Source organism: Tachysurus vachellii, chromosome 1 (genome assembly GCF_030014155.1).
Source record: "Tachysurus vachellii isolate PV-2020 chromosome 1, HZAU_Pvac_v1, whole genome shotgun sequence".
NCBI lineage: Eukaryota > Metazoa > Chordata > Actinopteri > Siluriformes > Bagridae > Tachysurus > Tachysurus vachellii.
The window spans coordinates 9,309,783-9,326,728 of NC_083460.1; the positions used below are offsets into that span (position 1 = coordinate 9,309,783).

The window sequence follows — 16,946 nt, forward strand, 5'->3', positions numbered from 1 at the left end:
GAACAGATTTTTTATTATTATTATTTTTTCTTTTTTTGAAAATGGTCTCATAGAAATGTGTGGAATTTAGCCAACAGAGAAAAATGGCAGATTTTTTCCAGATGATCAGTAGATTAAGTGACTTTTATCACAATGCAAACTTATTATTTGATAACGATATTCATTTCTTAATTAATTCATACTTAGTGATAAAGTCACGGATGTTGCGTTGCTTTTAGATTAGGTCAGACATGACAGACTCTTGCACTGGAGTCCACTTACATGCTTCCTCATTTACAAGGCAAAGCAAAGCTTTCCCTGTTAATCATAGATCGCCATAACAGAGTTTATGAACATTTAGAGGTTCTATACCTCAACTTCCACAGGGTTCACCTCCTGCTCTATCCATTTTCTTTCCTTTTTTTATGAATGAAAAGAACTAATATCTATTAGTTATTAATAGCTTTAGCTAGACGTAATGAACTACTGTAGCAACTTTCTGTGTATTTTGACTGTTACCACGAACTTTCTCTCTTTTCTAGGCAGAAACTAGATCTTTGAATAAATTAGCTAAAGGTGCGTCTCAGTCGGCTCTCTAGTTCAGCAGTAAAGGCACTGATCATGGAGTCGGCCATATTAAGGGCTGTCTTTCTCAATCGCTAAATTCTTCCTGCGCGCTAGAACGTTGACATCCAAAAACAATGCCATATTTTCAAAAGCTGGCAGATGAACTCTTTTGAACTCTCAACTTCATTTACACATGTAAGGAGCTTGTTATCATTGTTGTAACTCTTACTTATGATTACTGTACTTATGTTAGGGTATAAACAATTTATTTGAGTCTTGAAAAGAATACAAACTGCATATTACTAGCTAAATAAAATTAGGTCACTGTTGTAACTAATATGACAAGTTCATGAAGCATGAACATAGCATTAATGCATAAAATATGCAAAAAGAATAGAAAAAAGATACCAGAAGCAAAATCTCTGGTAAGAAGACAATGCTAGTTTCCTAGATCATGGATTTGTATGTCGTATACACAAGTTGGGGCAATGGTTAAGGAAAAACATGGCTTAATGTTTGGCTTAACACATAATGTTTAACGTTTAATGTTTTTTTAAATCCTCTACATACCTTACAAGGAAATGTAATAGAACCATCAAATATTTTCCAAAATGTACTTCAAATATTAATAAGTAATGTCAGATAGATATCTGTCCTGCCTTTTGTTATTGTTGTTGGTGTTGTAATGTTGCTCTAAATTGAGCCATCGGTGACCCAGTGTGTGGTGAGCCAGTGTCCTTAACCATTGCCCCAGCTCGTGTATACGGGCCATGATCCCATGATCTAGGAAACTAGCATTGTCTTCTTACCAGTGATTTTGTGTCCGGTGTCTTTTTTCTATTCTTTTTGCATCTTTTATGCATTAATGCTATGTTCACGTATCGTGAGCTTCAGATATTAGTTACGACAGTGACCTAATTTTATTTAGCTAGTAATATGCAGTTTGTATTCTTTTCAAGACAAGCTTTAAACTTTTTCATTAATACACGAATAAATAAATGTCCCTATTTATACAGTAGATAAAATCTAGTTATGTTTGAGGATGTGTTTTGTGCTCATGGTGAGATGGGGAGCCTTTTCGGCACTCGGCACTTTTTAGATAATTATACTAGATATTTTTAATTGTGCAAAAAAATGATGATTACAAAATTCAGAAAATAATTTTTCAGAATGCTCTAAAACATAGACACACACACACACACACACACACACACACACATGTGTGCAAGGCTAAGCACTTCACTTCTGGTGCTGGTTTAGTAAATTTTAGCTTTGGAGGAAACACTTTCTTTCATCTCTTTCAGAATAGCTGGATTGCTCTTTAGAGGAATTGAGAACGCCTCTGCTCTTCTGAATCAGCGAATGCATCGGGCTATCCGCCAAAACCTGCCTCTCTCGTTCTTCCTTTTTCCCCTCTCTCTTCTCTTTCAAGGCCTCTGAGGTTTGCGGCTGAGCGCCTCACAGATCTCAGTGCTCCCTCCCCTCTGACAGGAGAAGGCAGCCGAGCTAATTAACTTATTTAATGCAGAACCTTCACGCTCATAAGGCGCGAGCTCAATCAGTCAGTAAATAAATAAATAAATAAATAAAAAGCATAAAAGTTGCCAGTGCTTTCTGATGAATTAAAAAGGCCAGGCCAGCAGTGCCTGGTCCTGTTATCACTTTTAATTTGCCTTTTATTTTATTACTTTTTTTCTTGTCTGCCCATTTTACCCTTAGCCCCTTAGCCATGTCAACCTCAGTATGTGTGTGTGTAAGAGAGAGAGAGAGAAACACACACACACACACATGTCAAAGAGTGAAAATGAATTAATTGCAAGCCGGCTCGAACAAGCCAGAAACAATTGGCATGAAATGTAGATATTGGAATTGCATTTAGAAGGGTCAGAGGAAACAGTCTGTGTGTGTGTGTGTGTGTGTGTGTGTGTGTGTTTCATATTGTATACACTATGAAGAACTTTCTTTTGTCAAAGTATATTAATATATTAATCACTGTGAGTGTGCGTGTGTGTGTGTGTGTGTATGTGTGTGTGTGTGTGTTTGTGTGCACATAGCTGTGGGCTTCTTGCTGTGTGTTCGCTGAATCAGCTGTAGATTGTGTCCACTTAAACACATCTCACACTGTAAACATCAACCCTAGGGCAGATTATTAAATATGCACATACACACTCATTCAATGTCAAATGTCAAAAGGTGTGTGTGTGTGTGTGTGAGTGTGTGTATGAGAGAGAGAGAGAGAGAGAGAGAGAGAGAGAGAGAGAGAGAGAAAGCAATAAGCACACAAAGAGACTGAAAGAGAAAATTGAATTTTAACTCTGACCTTTATGTTGGGAAGAAACAGAGAAGGGAAATGCACAGACATAGAAAGGAAAGCTATATGTAAGCACATTGTGTGCATGAAGAATTTGATTTCCCTTTGTATGTGTAGCATCTTTTCTCCCACTGCAATATTAATAATCTTTAAAGTGCTGTGTCCTAAGGTGTACAGGGTCATCGTCGTGTGCTGGGCCCCTTTCAATTTCTTATTTTCTTCCATTTTGACTGGAAAAATAGAGACAGGTGTATATGTATATGTATATACAGTATATATATATATATATATATATATATATATATATATATATATATATATATATATATATATATATATATATATACAGACAGGTGACATATTAAAGGAAAAATCAGTAGCGAGATTTAAGAAGGGTGCTTTGGATTTCTCGCTCTATCACCTTCATCAAAACAACAACTTAGGCGTTATCTTTCAGAAGAACGACATTTATCACTCCAGGAAAGTTCTGGAGACGTGAAATCTCTGCTTCTGAATCCGTTCTGGCGGCTTATAGCGGCTCCGCACCTTACTAGGACATACTATGGAGTTTATGGTTATGGTGCACTATTTTTGCTGTTCCTAGCTCTTCTGGACTGAGATTGATGTTGCCGTTATTGCAATCTGTTGGAACCAGACTTACATCCAAGTTTTCAGAGTTTTAAGTGCTGCTATCGGCGATGGGACAACCCTAAGGAAACCTAAATCTTTACACAACTCATTAACTGCTTGCACTCACAGTGTTGCCATCATTCTTTTTTACAAATGTTAGATCTATCCAGATCTGATAAACCGTCTATAACTGCAGAGAATGATTAAATATTTTTTGTAGATGTTTATACAGTGCCAGTTTTATTCAGACACTGACAAAAAACGGTCTTAATACCATTATTAAAAAAATAAACAATTGGACATTATTTAATAGAAATACACTAAATATATATATATATATATATATATATATATTAAAAAAATTTACTTCAGTAAACTGTATTGCATGATGATGAATAGCACCATTCAGTAAATTATTAATTTACTAAACATGTCTGTTTTATTTTATTCCTCTTTTTCACTTTTACCTGCAATTGCATATATAATTATAATCATAATATATAATTGCATTATACCAATATATCTTGAAATTATTTTTTGTTTGTTTGTCTGTCTGATTTTTTTAGTGCCGATAATGTAAATATGAAAAAAATAGATTATCGAGTTGTAATAATGAGTTACTAAGTGAAAATAATGAGATTATATCTGGAAATAATGACGATCTAAGAAAAAAAAATAGCAACACAAAAATCACACCTTGCAGTTCAGGGCTTTTGTACAACATTTATTTATTACAGCAAAGATAAAAAAGAAAGATTTTGGAAGCCATTAAGAAATTTTTTGAAGAACGTACAACCTCACTGGGCCACATTTTAAAGAAAGCCCTACAAATCTAGCTAGCATTAGTGTGTTGCTGTATTTATTGACCCATAGCTCAGTATGTAGGAGCTAAATTGGTTGTGGAGGGGAATCTTAATGGTTGTGTAACGTATTCACATAATGCAGGCTGGTCATTGCACTGCACTGATGAGCTAATCTACACATTTTATCAAAACTCTGAGGCTGAGATATACAAACCAATATTATATAATGTGACAAATAACACATTAAATGCTAGTTTCATGGCCGAATTTCTCATAAACAAATACAAGGGTGAATTAGATGGCAGTTTCTGGAGTGCCTCGAGGAGAGCTTTGAGAAAATAATCTGACAAAGATATATAGTCATGGTTTTGCATTAAAAAAACAGGAATAGCCTTCCATACTGTATTTCCAAGATGTGATGCATAAGAAATCAGACAATGATGTAACTGGGAAAGTCAAAGAGTGAGAAAAAAAATGCTAAACTACTTCTACTAAAGGTCAAATTCCTTTAGAGTCAAAAAAGAAATCTTGTTAAGAAATCTATTCAAACTGACTTCTTGCAATGATACCTGGCCTGAAAGCTTTGGCAGTCGCATACAACTGGATAAAAAGACAACGCGGAAAAACTGTAGTGAAGACTGTGATCGAACGAAACATTAGCAGAAAGGTACAAAGTCTTATAACATATTTTGAGATGTTTGCTTCTTAAAGGCACTGGCTTGTAAGAAGATAAGCTAGTAAGAAGTATTAGGTCTAAATGTGCCTCCGGTCCTGCCCGATCCATCCTGATGCTCTACTTCTGGTTGAAGTCTTATAACTTGGAGGCTGCTCACTGCGGCACCACAGGGACAGTCTGGTGATATATGGGATTGGTGTGGATAGTACAGTACCACTTAGAAACAATAAAGAGGGCTTTGGACTGCAATTGTAATGAACAGTTTTACACTCAATCACATCTGATAACCTAGAGGTTAAAAATAGAATGAATTTCCTGGTTTAGAATTGCCTTTTTTTTTTTTTTTTTTTTTTGTACAATATAGTACATGGTTATAGATGGGAAACAATTTATAATCACACTCTCTGGTGTCACCAAGATGATGATGCTCATTAGGGATAGATTTAAAATGTATGGTTTATATACTGAATTTATATAGTTCTGTAAATCAGCTTTGTAACAATGTCAGTAGTTAAAAAACTATACAATTACAACTGAATTAAACCGAATATCTGTAAGACTTCAGTGTTGCCTGTCTGCCAATGACGTTTAGTGTCTGATAAAAAAAAAAAAAAAAGGATTGATTAATGTATGTCGAAAAAAGTAAAGAGGTTTTGATCCATCGAGATCTATTTAGTCGATTAAGTGGTAAACCGTTTCTTTCGGTATGTTAATGACTTGCTCAAACACAGTGCAAACACAATTAAGACCTACTTATTGCAGAAGTCAAATAGAGCAATTACGCACTCAGTATTAACACATTATCACAGCATTAAGTCAGAGCGAACAGAACTGCTGCGTGAGATCACTTGGGCAGACGAGAAAAACCAAGGTCAAAGTGCACCTGCCTTTAATAAAGCACTCATTTAAAGTCCCATTAGAATCCGAGCAGATGTGCCAGCACCTCCGGTTTATTTGGAATATTTATGATTTTGACCCCCCCGGCTACAGAGATACAGGGGGCACCTGGAAGCTGCACTCTTTTAATGCCTTCTCAGCTAAACTAGCAGTCTGACCAAACATGGATCACATTTATCTGGTTGAAAATACCATTCAAGGAAGTGGAGAAAGATTGCAGGATATAAAAAATAAAGCATTTCCCCAAGGTAAACGTTGAGGTAATGGAAGAAGAAATGTGCTACCTCACATTACTATCTATGATCACTTAGCATCATAACCACCTGTAATCAGCATCATTTGGAATCACTTGTGACGGAAACCTTTTCGTGAAAAAGCAGCGTCCCATTCAGGATCTAACGGAACGGTGATGCGTATGACTCGACGATCTCTAATGATGTAGATTTTCACAAAAGGTCTGGCTGAATGTGAAGGAAAATAAAACAAGCAGTATGCTAAAAGTTAGAAAGTAAAAATAACGTTGCATGCTTAAAAGTACGTAAACGCCAGAAGTGTTCATTGGGGTTGTAACTTGTTTTTCCAGTATTTCATCTTATTATAATGACTTCATTACTCATTATTAGTTTTTACTATCAAGTTATAATGTTACTCTGTAAGTCTAAATTCTAGTGGCAGCTGACCATCACTTTGAAGCACACGATTGTGTAAAACGTCTTTGTATGCTGTAGTATTAACATTTCCATTAAAGTTCACCAAAATTGACCTAAAAGTACCTCAAACCTGTTTAAGCACGACAATGCCCCTGTGCACAAAGCAAGCTCTATGCAGACATGATCTACCAAAGCTGATGTGGAAAAACACGAGCCCTGACCTCAACCCTACTGAATAAATTTGGGATAAATTGGAAAGCTGACTGCACTCCATGCCTCACCACCAGATATCTCTGTCTGACCTCACTAATGTTCTTGTGGCTAAATGAGAAAAATCCACATAGCCATGCTCCAAAATCTAGTAAAAATCTTGCTCAGGTTGTGTGAAGGTTATTACAGCAGCAAAAAGGGAACAACTCCATAGTTTAGTTTTGATCGCATATGGTCGTGATATTTATTCATCATTTTATCTAGACTTTTTGACTAGTATGTTCACTTAGCTATGTCCAAACCCATTCGTATTGAGAGATATCTATAAAATCAATAGCTAGTTAAAAAAAATCTTTTTTTGAAATATGTATCCTCTCTCCATCATACAGTATGTTTTATGTCCAGCATCATGCGCACATTTCTCTCTTCTCTATCTCTTCTCCTGCGGCATGGTTCTCTGTCTAGCTCGTTTAGCAGCGGTCTATATTGTTGCATAGCCGATATATAATCCTGTTTTGTGAGCTGAAAAACGTTTGAAAATGTTGTGTATTTGGGATCCAGTGCTGTGTTTTTCTGTGTGTTTCTGTGTGCTTGTGTATGTTGCAGAAGCAGAAGGTGGCATTAGCATCAGTTGGGCAGGGTCAAGAGCTATCTGTCATCCCCCACCACACTGCCCACACATTCTGTCATCAGTGTGTGTAGTGTGTGTTTAGTGTGTAGTGGGCAGCGTTGTGAACCAAATGTTTCTCAAAATTTTTGCTTGTTATTCTCACTTCTGTTTCTCGGTTTCCTTTTCTCTTCGTGAGTTCCACAGTATTGGCTTATGGTAGGTCCAATATTTTGTACCCGTTCATTAATATCTGGTAGGAAGAATGAGCAAAGGATTGTCGCATGGCGAGCAACGAGAAGCAGCCTCGTTCATAGCGGCACTGTGAAAAACATTGAGGTCGATTTAATTTTATGTAAATTAGATGTAGCCCAGACCAGCTGTGCCTCAGGAGACTGTGTGCAGTTATACGACTGCTAATAATCGTCAGCATAGATAGCTCCAACTTGCTCAGTTTTCTCTTATCTAAGGAAGCTTTCACAGTGGCAGTTTATTCCAAAACAGCACGATTTGCATGAATAATGTGCTAATGTGAAAGCTGTCATGTGGACTGGGAAGTGCACTATGGTACCAACCCCCTGAGATACCTATAGGAGGTTGTGTGAGTTCAGGTTGCACTGCAACTCTGCTGTAATTTCTGTAAATGTGAACACAACTTGTACTCGGGTTTGCACTTGTTCAGGAAGCAAAGTAACCTCTGCGTGTGCTTTAGCCAAGAATGACTTCATTAATGGCCACAACAAACACGTATCATGAGTGGCAGGGGAACGCTGTGAGACACAGAAGTGGTGAGAAGTCTTACTACACATAATAACACCACAATTATGCTTAGTTTACCATGCACCTTTGTGATTATGGAAGATAAACGCAAATGCACCAGGGTTTCAGACCAATGCTGGACACATTCACACTCGGATTCAGATTGCAGTAAACATGCCCGGTGTAAAATAATCACATAAGTTTCCAGAAGGTTCTTGGGTGATTTGTTGAGCTAAGAATAAACCTATAATAATGATGTGTTATTTGTTAACTGACTCATCTAGGCAGCTAGGTAATCAGAACACAAAAAAAAAACAATATAGATGTATATGAACTCCATACATTTCTGATTTAAATGGTTCATTGTAGAAAGAAACGCCTCTTAGATGGCAAATGCTCCAGGCGGTGTGTGTACATCAACCTGAGAGGGAGCCGAGGGTGATATTTGTCCTGAGTGCGGTGTGTTTGTACATTTTCGCTGGGATAATGGGGAGAGAATGACTGATTGAACACACAATACAGACAAAGAAGGGACATAAATCCTGCCTTATAGGACATAAGGGTGCAATAGCACAGCCTTTTAAGACAAACGTGTTCGAAGAGCTACATAAACCCTGTAGAAGCTTTTCATGACAACTTTAAACCTAAATAAATATTTCGAAAGGCTTATTTCACTAGGTGTCAGTGGTCATAAAAACTTCAATTTAGACGTCGACACCTAAGTTAATGCTGCATTATGACACTTTCCCGCCTGACAAACTATATGTTAGAACGTCAGATAGATAAATGTCAGATTTTACAACCTGTAAACTTACCATTATACAGTATAATGTATAATAATACAGTCTTCCTATTAATTAGCAAAGGATTCAGAGAAATAAGATATTTTTACCTTTTTTTTAATAAAGCATATCGTCGCTGTCAGGCGGAATCCTCGTATCTCCAAAACCGTTATTTTTCAGGAAACTAAAAAAACGCCGTACCTTATCTGCAGTGCACAGGGTTTAGTCCGCATTGCAGTGGATTGTCTTGCTCTAAATTTCTGTCCTCAGACGAGCACCAGAACTAGCGGGGGTCAAGATATTTTTTTCTTTGAGCCCAGTGTTTTGAAGACATTTACCTCAGAAGACGTGTTGATTCGTTGCGACTCTTCTTGAGGAGAAATATGCCGCGAAGCTCTCCCGCGGAGTGAGGAAGAGGTGGACAGTTGAAGTGTCCAATGGAGTTATGAGATTTGTGCTCAAGCTATTTTCAAGACTTTAGATTGGTTAATAACTTGTAAAAATAACAGACCCACGTGGGGACTGACCAATAGCATCAATATGTGAAAAAATATGAAATTGACCAAATTTGGACATACGAGGTTTCCGCCCGACAGCGACGATATTCTTGCAGTTTTAAAGAAAATAATGTAATGATTTCTCAGTACTATATTACATTTATTCTGAAGAAGAAATTTGCATAGCTTGCTTTTTTTCCTATGTATTGATATGTTACATGACTGTGTTTTACTTAAGTGTATGATGGCAATTACTAAAAAATCCTTTCTCAATATGTCGTGACTGGTTTTGGAACTGGGGAATATGCGTTCTGTCTCTCCCTCTCTCTCTCTCTCTCTCTCTCTCTCTCTCTCTCTTTCCTATCAAATGGTTGAAGTATTGTAGTGTCAGGGCTTTGTAAAAGGACTTTTCTAAATGTGTCTAAGTTTCTGTACTTATATTTTCTTATAGAAACCTAAAGTTTCTTAGGTAGAGAAAAGTCACTGTATTAGGCATAATGAACACATTTGGTTTTAGTTCAGTCATGCAGTGCTTGGAGGTCTAAGGATCGTTCTGAAATGGACACGTTTTTCAGAGAAGTGTAGGGGAAATTTGTGGAAAAGAATAGAACGAATGATACATAATTATAGGAGATGGTTGGAGTGAAGGACAGGTGCACAAACTTTTGCACTATAAATATGCTAATCAATTATTAGAGAAATGCAATAAATAAATGCAAACAAAGTAAACAAAGAAAAAAAACAAGAAATAGATAGATAGATAGATAGATAGATAGATAGATAGATAGATAGATAGATAGATAGATAGATAGATAGATAGATAGTGTCAGGACTCAGCCCGGACTCTTGGCCATGTGCCTTTGTTTACGTTCCTCGTCATGGGTCTGCCCCGCCTTCGTCTGCCCCTCCCTGTCTCCACACCTGTTCCTAATTGTGTCTCATTGTCTTTTGTATTTAACTGTGCCACGTTGCCTTGTGCAGCATGGCATCAACTGTTGTTTTTGTCTGGTCTAGTCTGTGTTATGTTTCATGTTTTTCGTTATTAAACCCTGTTATTTTTGCCATCCTGCGTTTGGGTCCCTTTTATCCTGTGTTCGTGACAGATAGATAATAATAATAATAATAATAATAATAATAATAATAATAATAATAATAATAATAATAATACAGTACTCTACTTTATCCTGTTTTTTTTTAAAGCAATGATTGTTACTTTTTTCCAGGTCATCTCCTCACCTGCCTTTAAGTCTATTGTACATGATGGCACATAATGTTCTGAAGCTGCTTTGTTCACCAGGCTGGAAAATGGATGTATAAATGTCTTCTTGTGCTCTTGAAGTTGATAAAGATGCTTTCTGCACAGTGGGGCTAAAGGACAGTTAAATATTTAATTGTCTAATAAAATTTGATCTGCCCTCAGAACTCTGCATATCTTTTTGTGTTAATGAGGCATAAAATGTTTAATTAAATCTCAAAAAGGCTTTCGGGGAGGGCATACAAACTCTCCATCACCGAGAGGACTGAGCAAGAGGGATGAGTTTTCCCTGTCCTCTCTTATTAAAACAGGAGAACAATACTCCTTCCTCTTTTGCCGTGTTGGATTTGTGAGATTGCGATCCATCTTTTGCGGTCACTCTTTTTTCCTTTTTTTGTTTATTCTCTATCTCTCTCAATCCATCTCTGCATGCAAATGTGCAAATAGATGTGCCAAGTGATATAATTAACATATTAATCATACACGCCCCTCCCATGTGTGCCATGTAATGCATATTAATGAGAAGTGGTGCATATGCATGAGGAGCACACGGTAATACACAATATTGGGATGGTATCATTTGATAATTGCTAAAATTTAGTTTTGGGGAGACATTAGGTTTTGACAGTCGTTTGTTGCCAACATAATAGCGCATTAATTAGCCAGTGTTCCAGATGAGTGCAGCTGTTTGGGGTTGTGTGCAGAACACCTAATTCTCCCTCACCTCCCATATTAGTTAAATTCAAGCCAAATTGCAGAGAGGTAATATTTATTTTAATAACCCAGCGAAAATTGTTCTGCTGTTATAATTTCCTAAATGTAATACATCTCTATTTTCAGTTTCAACAAATTTTCAAATATAGAAAAGAAATAAGCCACTTTCTTTGCTAAATCGGTTGCTTCTCTCATTGCAGTAATTTAAACGGTTACACAGACAGATTTTGTCTCTCTCCTTGGGTGTCTTTTGAGTTTTTTTCCTTCTGTCTCTCTTCCTCTTAAACCTTTAGTCCTTAATGTCTAGCCTTTTATCTTAACTTTGACGAGCAAAGCTAGCCCCGTGTTCAAATCTATTCCAGCAAGGTCCTTGGAGGCCGCTATCACTTTAGCCTGTGTTTCAGTCATATCAGATGTTGAATCTGTTATCTCTGTTTGCACTTATATAGGCTCAGTACTTTGAGTCTGTCTACAAGGGATTGAATATCATGGTATCTGCTTATATAAGATGGCTCACGGGGCTACTAAGATTAGGTCTTGCCTAAAATTTATAACAGCTAGCCTAGTTTGTACCTAAATTTATCTGTAGAAATGTAAATAAATATAGATCAATTATACACAAAGAGATAATGCACAAATACTCTACCACAATACCCTTAGACGGCTTTGACAAAATGGTTCACATGCCAGTCGGTTGAGAGTAAAGTGCATCACAACTGGGTGCAACCGTGAGTCCATGCGAGTGTGAACAAGATGCCAGGAATGAAACTTGCAATCAAAACGTACCCAAGATTGTTAAAAGAACTGTCAGCTAATAAAAATTCTCTGCATGGTGACATATTTAGACAGTTTTCAGCAAACCAAAAAAAAAAAAAAAAAGTTTGCCACAAATGCGGACAGATTTAATAAAGTTTGACAACAAAGGTCTGGCAGGTCAAACCACACAGTAGAGGGTAAAGAAAAAAGTATTGAGTTTAATTTCAGACTCAGATGTGAATATCTGAAGCCCTACACAGACACAGATACAAAGTGAGTGCCATTGTATCGCAGCATATTGACCTAACTAAGTGGTTAGCAGTCACACTGAAGCAGACATGTCTAGTTTAACAAGGGATAATACAATAAAGCATTCATTTGATTGTCTCTTACTCTTGAAAAATTTCAGCTGAAATAGATCTCAGACATGGATTTATATGCTTTCGGTCAATCAGTACTAAGTGATTCTCACACACTGTGTCCCAAGAATCCAGCTTATTTTTACATTTAATTTAGAAATCAAACTTTTTTCAGTTCTAACCAGTTCTAGTGGTTTTTATATGCTCTAAAAAAACATTGAACAAGAAGAGCTACATACAGCGTTGCTTAGATTTCTAGGCTAGCATTTGAAAAACTGGATGAAAAGGTGTCATCTGGGTCTGCAGAAGAATTATTCATAGTTAAATAGTAAATTTCATCCATTACACTATAGAACAGAGGCTATGATAGACTTAGGAGCTAGCGCAACCTAGCAAAGAATAGCTTTAATATTTTTCATAGCTCAGCTTTTCTCAATTGTGTTGTTCACTGATGTGAGTGAAGGTATTTCTGAGCTATTTTCAGCTGTGTTGGTTATGATCTAACACTACATTCTTCTTATTGTCTCTTTTTTTCACAGCATGTCCTCCCGGTACGTTTAAGTCCATGCAGGGCACAGGACTGTGCCTGCAGTGTCCTCCCAACAGCAGGTCCACATCTGAGGCCTCCACCATTTGCGTGTGCAGAAATGGCTACTACAGAGCAGATGGAGACCTGCCAGACATGCCCTGCACTAGTGAGTCCAAACACACACATATTCACACAGGAATGCTGTATAGTAGATACAAATGGGCCCTTGGAGTACCAACGTATCCTGATTCTAGTTCTGGAAATGAAGGGTTGTGTTTTCCTTATTCTAACACATCAGACTATGGATCAGATTTGATCTGGGAAAATAATAAAGGACTAGGAGTAACTGCACAGTGCTAGTTTCCACCTGAGCGATTCTTTGAGCCAAGTTTAGCAAGGAGATATCTCAGACTCTCTCGGGAAAGCTAGAGGTCTGGCTTGTGAGAATAGTTTTCACTATCAGTGGATTCTCCCAATTACTTCCTTCCACCACTGGATTTCAGATGATAATAGCTTAAAAAGTTTATTTAGAGTTGTGAAAATGCTAGTCACCATGTTGTTAAAAACTAGCATTTCCCATTCCAGTAAGGAATGCACTCCTGTTTGTACAGATTGCAGATGTCTTTAATCTGCCCCATTCCCAATCTTTGTCAGGTAATCAAACAATTATTATGACCTATATAGGTGTACTAGCAGGTGAAAACTCCAGTGTGCTCACTAGTCACATGTTTTGGTTGCCAGACCAATTCACTAGTTTCACTTATTTACAATTGGTAGCTAGTCTAATTTAATAGAATACAGTAAGCAAATTTCATATTTAAGTGTATTAATGCAGACTAATAGAAACTAATTTAATTCTCATGGGAATTAGAAGCCTGTTTAGCCATTCAATTATTCTCTTCCAACAATGTTTATGAAGTTTCACATTGTATTGGAATCTTTGTATGAATGTCAACACGCTGTTGACGATTCTCTTCTCACATCACACATAAAAGATATTTACTCTATAGATGTATACTGTACTACAAACTCCTGCATGTCCTGGTTATCAGCATAGTGATTTGTCCACCCCTGACCTAGCTTACCTATGTTAAACACCCATCATCCACCATCAGGTTCCACTCCTATCAGCCAAGAACAGGAATCTGAAGCTGACAATCACTGGCACAGACTCACCAAAACTGGAGAGCTAAAGACTGGAAGAAGACCAGGTGATCTTCAACTTTCTTCAACTGTTTAGTTTTGTGTAGTCTATGCCCATGATAGCTTCAGGTTGCTGTTCTCTGTGATTTTCTGTTGTTGTAGCCAGGGGCGTTGCTAGGGTTGGAAGGGATGAGGGGCCCCTAAGACTATGACTCACCAACATTTGCATTATTATTACCTCCCCAACTCTTCCAATGAATGAATTAATGAATGACAACTGTCCAATATACTAAGAATAGTGCCACCAGCTGACAGGAGTAGCTTGACATTTACGTTTTAAAACTGCATATAGCAGAATGAACATGCAAAATAACTGCTAATGGACAGACAGGTTTCTTTTACTGATAAATCTTGTGCTATGTTTGTGGTGTAAAATGTTTTCAGTCTTCAAAAGCTTTTTTTTCAGTACATGAGGGGCTTAAGCCCCCAAAGCCCCACCCTCGCAACGCCACTGGTTTTAGCTTATCCAAAACAAGGTTAATTGTTTCGTGCATGCTGAAATGCTTTCCTGCTCACCATAGTTGTAAAAAGTGATTATTTGAGTTATTATATCCTTCCTGGAAGCTTGAACCAATCTGTCCATTTTCCTCTTCATCATTCCTGTTATCAACAAGACATCTTCATCCAGACAACTGTCACTCACTTCATCCTTTTGTTTGTTTGTCACACCATTCTCTACAAACTGTTGTGTGAAAATCTCAGGACATCAGCAATTCATTAAGTACTCAAACCGGCCCATCTGTCACCAACAACCATGTCACAGAGATCACACTTTTTCTTCATTCTGATGTTTAATGTGGGCATTATGTGACACTCTTGACCTCTCTGCATGAGTTTATATATTGTGCTGCTGACACATTATTGGCTGCTTGGATAACTGCATACTACATTACATTGGCCACATCTCTTTTATACTTTGACTATCACTTGTCAAATTCAAAGGCCTGTTTGACCAAAAGCCTTCATGCAAAACATACATTTTTCTAGGGTCCCTTAAGACTCGTCCCACAGCAGTGAGTACTGTAGTCTTGTCATGACTGGACATCAAATCCATTTTACAGAAGTAAAAGCCAAGTCTACATTTGTCAAAGCAGCTTCTTAGCTGATTGTGCTACTCAAGAGCACTGTTTGGTTCTAGCTGTTAGCATACATTAAAAGCTGTAGGAAACTCATGACTTTTCTGAGGTGTACTTGGAAACAGAAAATTATGGATATTTTGAATACATTATTGAACAAGCCTTTAGTGTACATTACTAAACCAGAAAATGTGAATACTTAAAGATTCAACACGCATGAAAAAGTATCTTAAGTTAAAATGTATATAAGGTGAATGGAGAAGAATAAATGTTAAGGCTTGATGTAAAAAAAAAGAAATGGAAAATATGCTATTCATGCTATTTATTAGTAATCTGTTTCAGATATGTTCGGAGCTATTGTTGATTGTGGATGATGTTTCCTGACATCTCGAGCAAGACTATATGATGAACCAAAAGAGTAGTAGACGAATGATGAAACTAGCACTTGTTAGAAGCTCTGTATCTGATAGTATTTACTTACGCTTACACTGGACACAACATGAAGACCTTTACAGTAGGTCCTACTTCTTTAAAGGATATAAGTACACAAGCATGGACTACTTCTGGAGTGAGTTCCAAAAGTCAGAATTGTAAACTATGCCAGTAGAAGGATGAAATCTGTACCAGCTGTAGAGGTTAGCTGATGATTTTCATTGAGAAGTTCATTATGCACCACATGAAAACATAACAAAAATGCATAATAAATTGCAAATCCCAGAGGTCTGCTAGTTCCTACGGTTACACTAGACAAGTCCTAAGGATATAAGGGCAAAAGATGTAGACCCAGATGTCTGCAGAGTCCCAGATGTCGGAATCGAGAAGTTTGGTAGTAGAGGAATGTTAAGGCTTTGTCCTGAGGGTTTCACTGTAGCAAACATAAAGCCATAAAAAAGTAAGACATGAACTGGAAGGCATGTCCCTGCGGGCTTGATTAAAATGTTGGTTTAAACCAGCAGTCCGCTTTATTGAAAGGCACTACTGGCGGTGTGCCACTGCCCACAGCCCACAGCCCACATGTAGGTCACTTAGAGCCTTGTGTCATTAGTGTGATCGAGTAGCACTCGCCTCTGGAGCAACTCTTCACAGAAGTGGGTCAGTTTCTTGCCAAAGCATCTGGAAGATCTACGAGGGAGGAGTAGTTGGAGAGACATGTTCGGCAAAGTATTAGTACAGACCAGAATATCACCTCTGTCTCCCGGGAGGCTGCAATCCTGAGAGACTTTGGTGTGAGAACTATGGCTGTAAAAGCAAATTCATTTACAGCTATCCAAACACATATAAATCACCTGTTTCTCTTGTTTGATGGAAAGGGATTAGTTGGCGAGGAGTGATTGATGCACTGTTCTGTTACAATAGCTCCTCCCACATGTGTTTAGTAGCCACTGGGCAGGGATGGAGGGAAATGGAGCATGGTATGTAGGCCAAAATTTTTTTTTTTTTTCGTTTTTTTTTTTTTTTTTTGTGAATCTTCTTTCATGATAAAACTAGATGGATTTCTCTCTCTATCTCTTTTTTCTTGGTTATGAATGAAAGATTGAAGCCGTTACTGCAGCGCTGCAGGGCTGCCGAGATTGGTGCAGGCACATGATGAAAATGATAACGCATACACAACAGAAATTCTTTTTTTACTCTTGCTTGCACCCTGAGGGATAGCTTTGATATGCAAGTCAGGTGGATCTGAGCAGG

General features: G+C 37.5%; 1 protein-coding gene across 2 annotated transcripts in view; it reads left to right on the top strand.

The window, feature by feature from the left end:
- LOC132846650 (ephrin type-B receptor 1-B) overlaps positions 1–16,946 on the top strand; it is a 331,052-nt gene that overhangs the window by 191,158 nt on the left and 122,948 nt on the right. The window contains exons 4-5 of one of the 2 annotated variants that reach the window (XM_060871347.1): positions 12,992–13,147; positions 14,097–14,192. In XM_060871347.1, coding sequence (XP_060727330.1) covers positions 12,992–13,147; positions 14,097–14,192 — 252 coding nt within the window. The remainder of the gene's footprint in view (positions 1–12,991; positions 13,148–14,096; positions 14,193–16,946) is intronic. The other variant, XM_060871355.1, reaches the window with a different exon arrangement.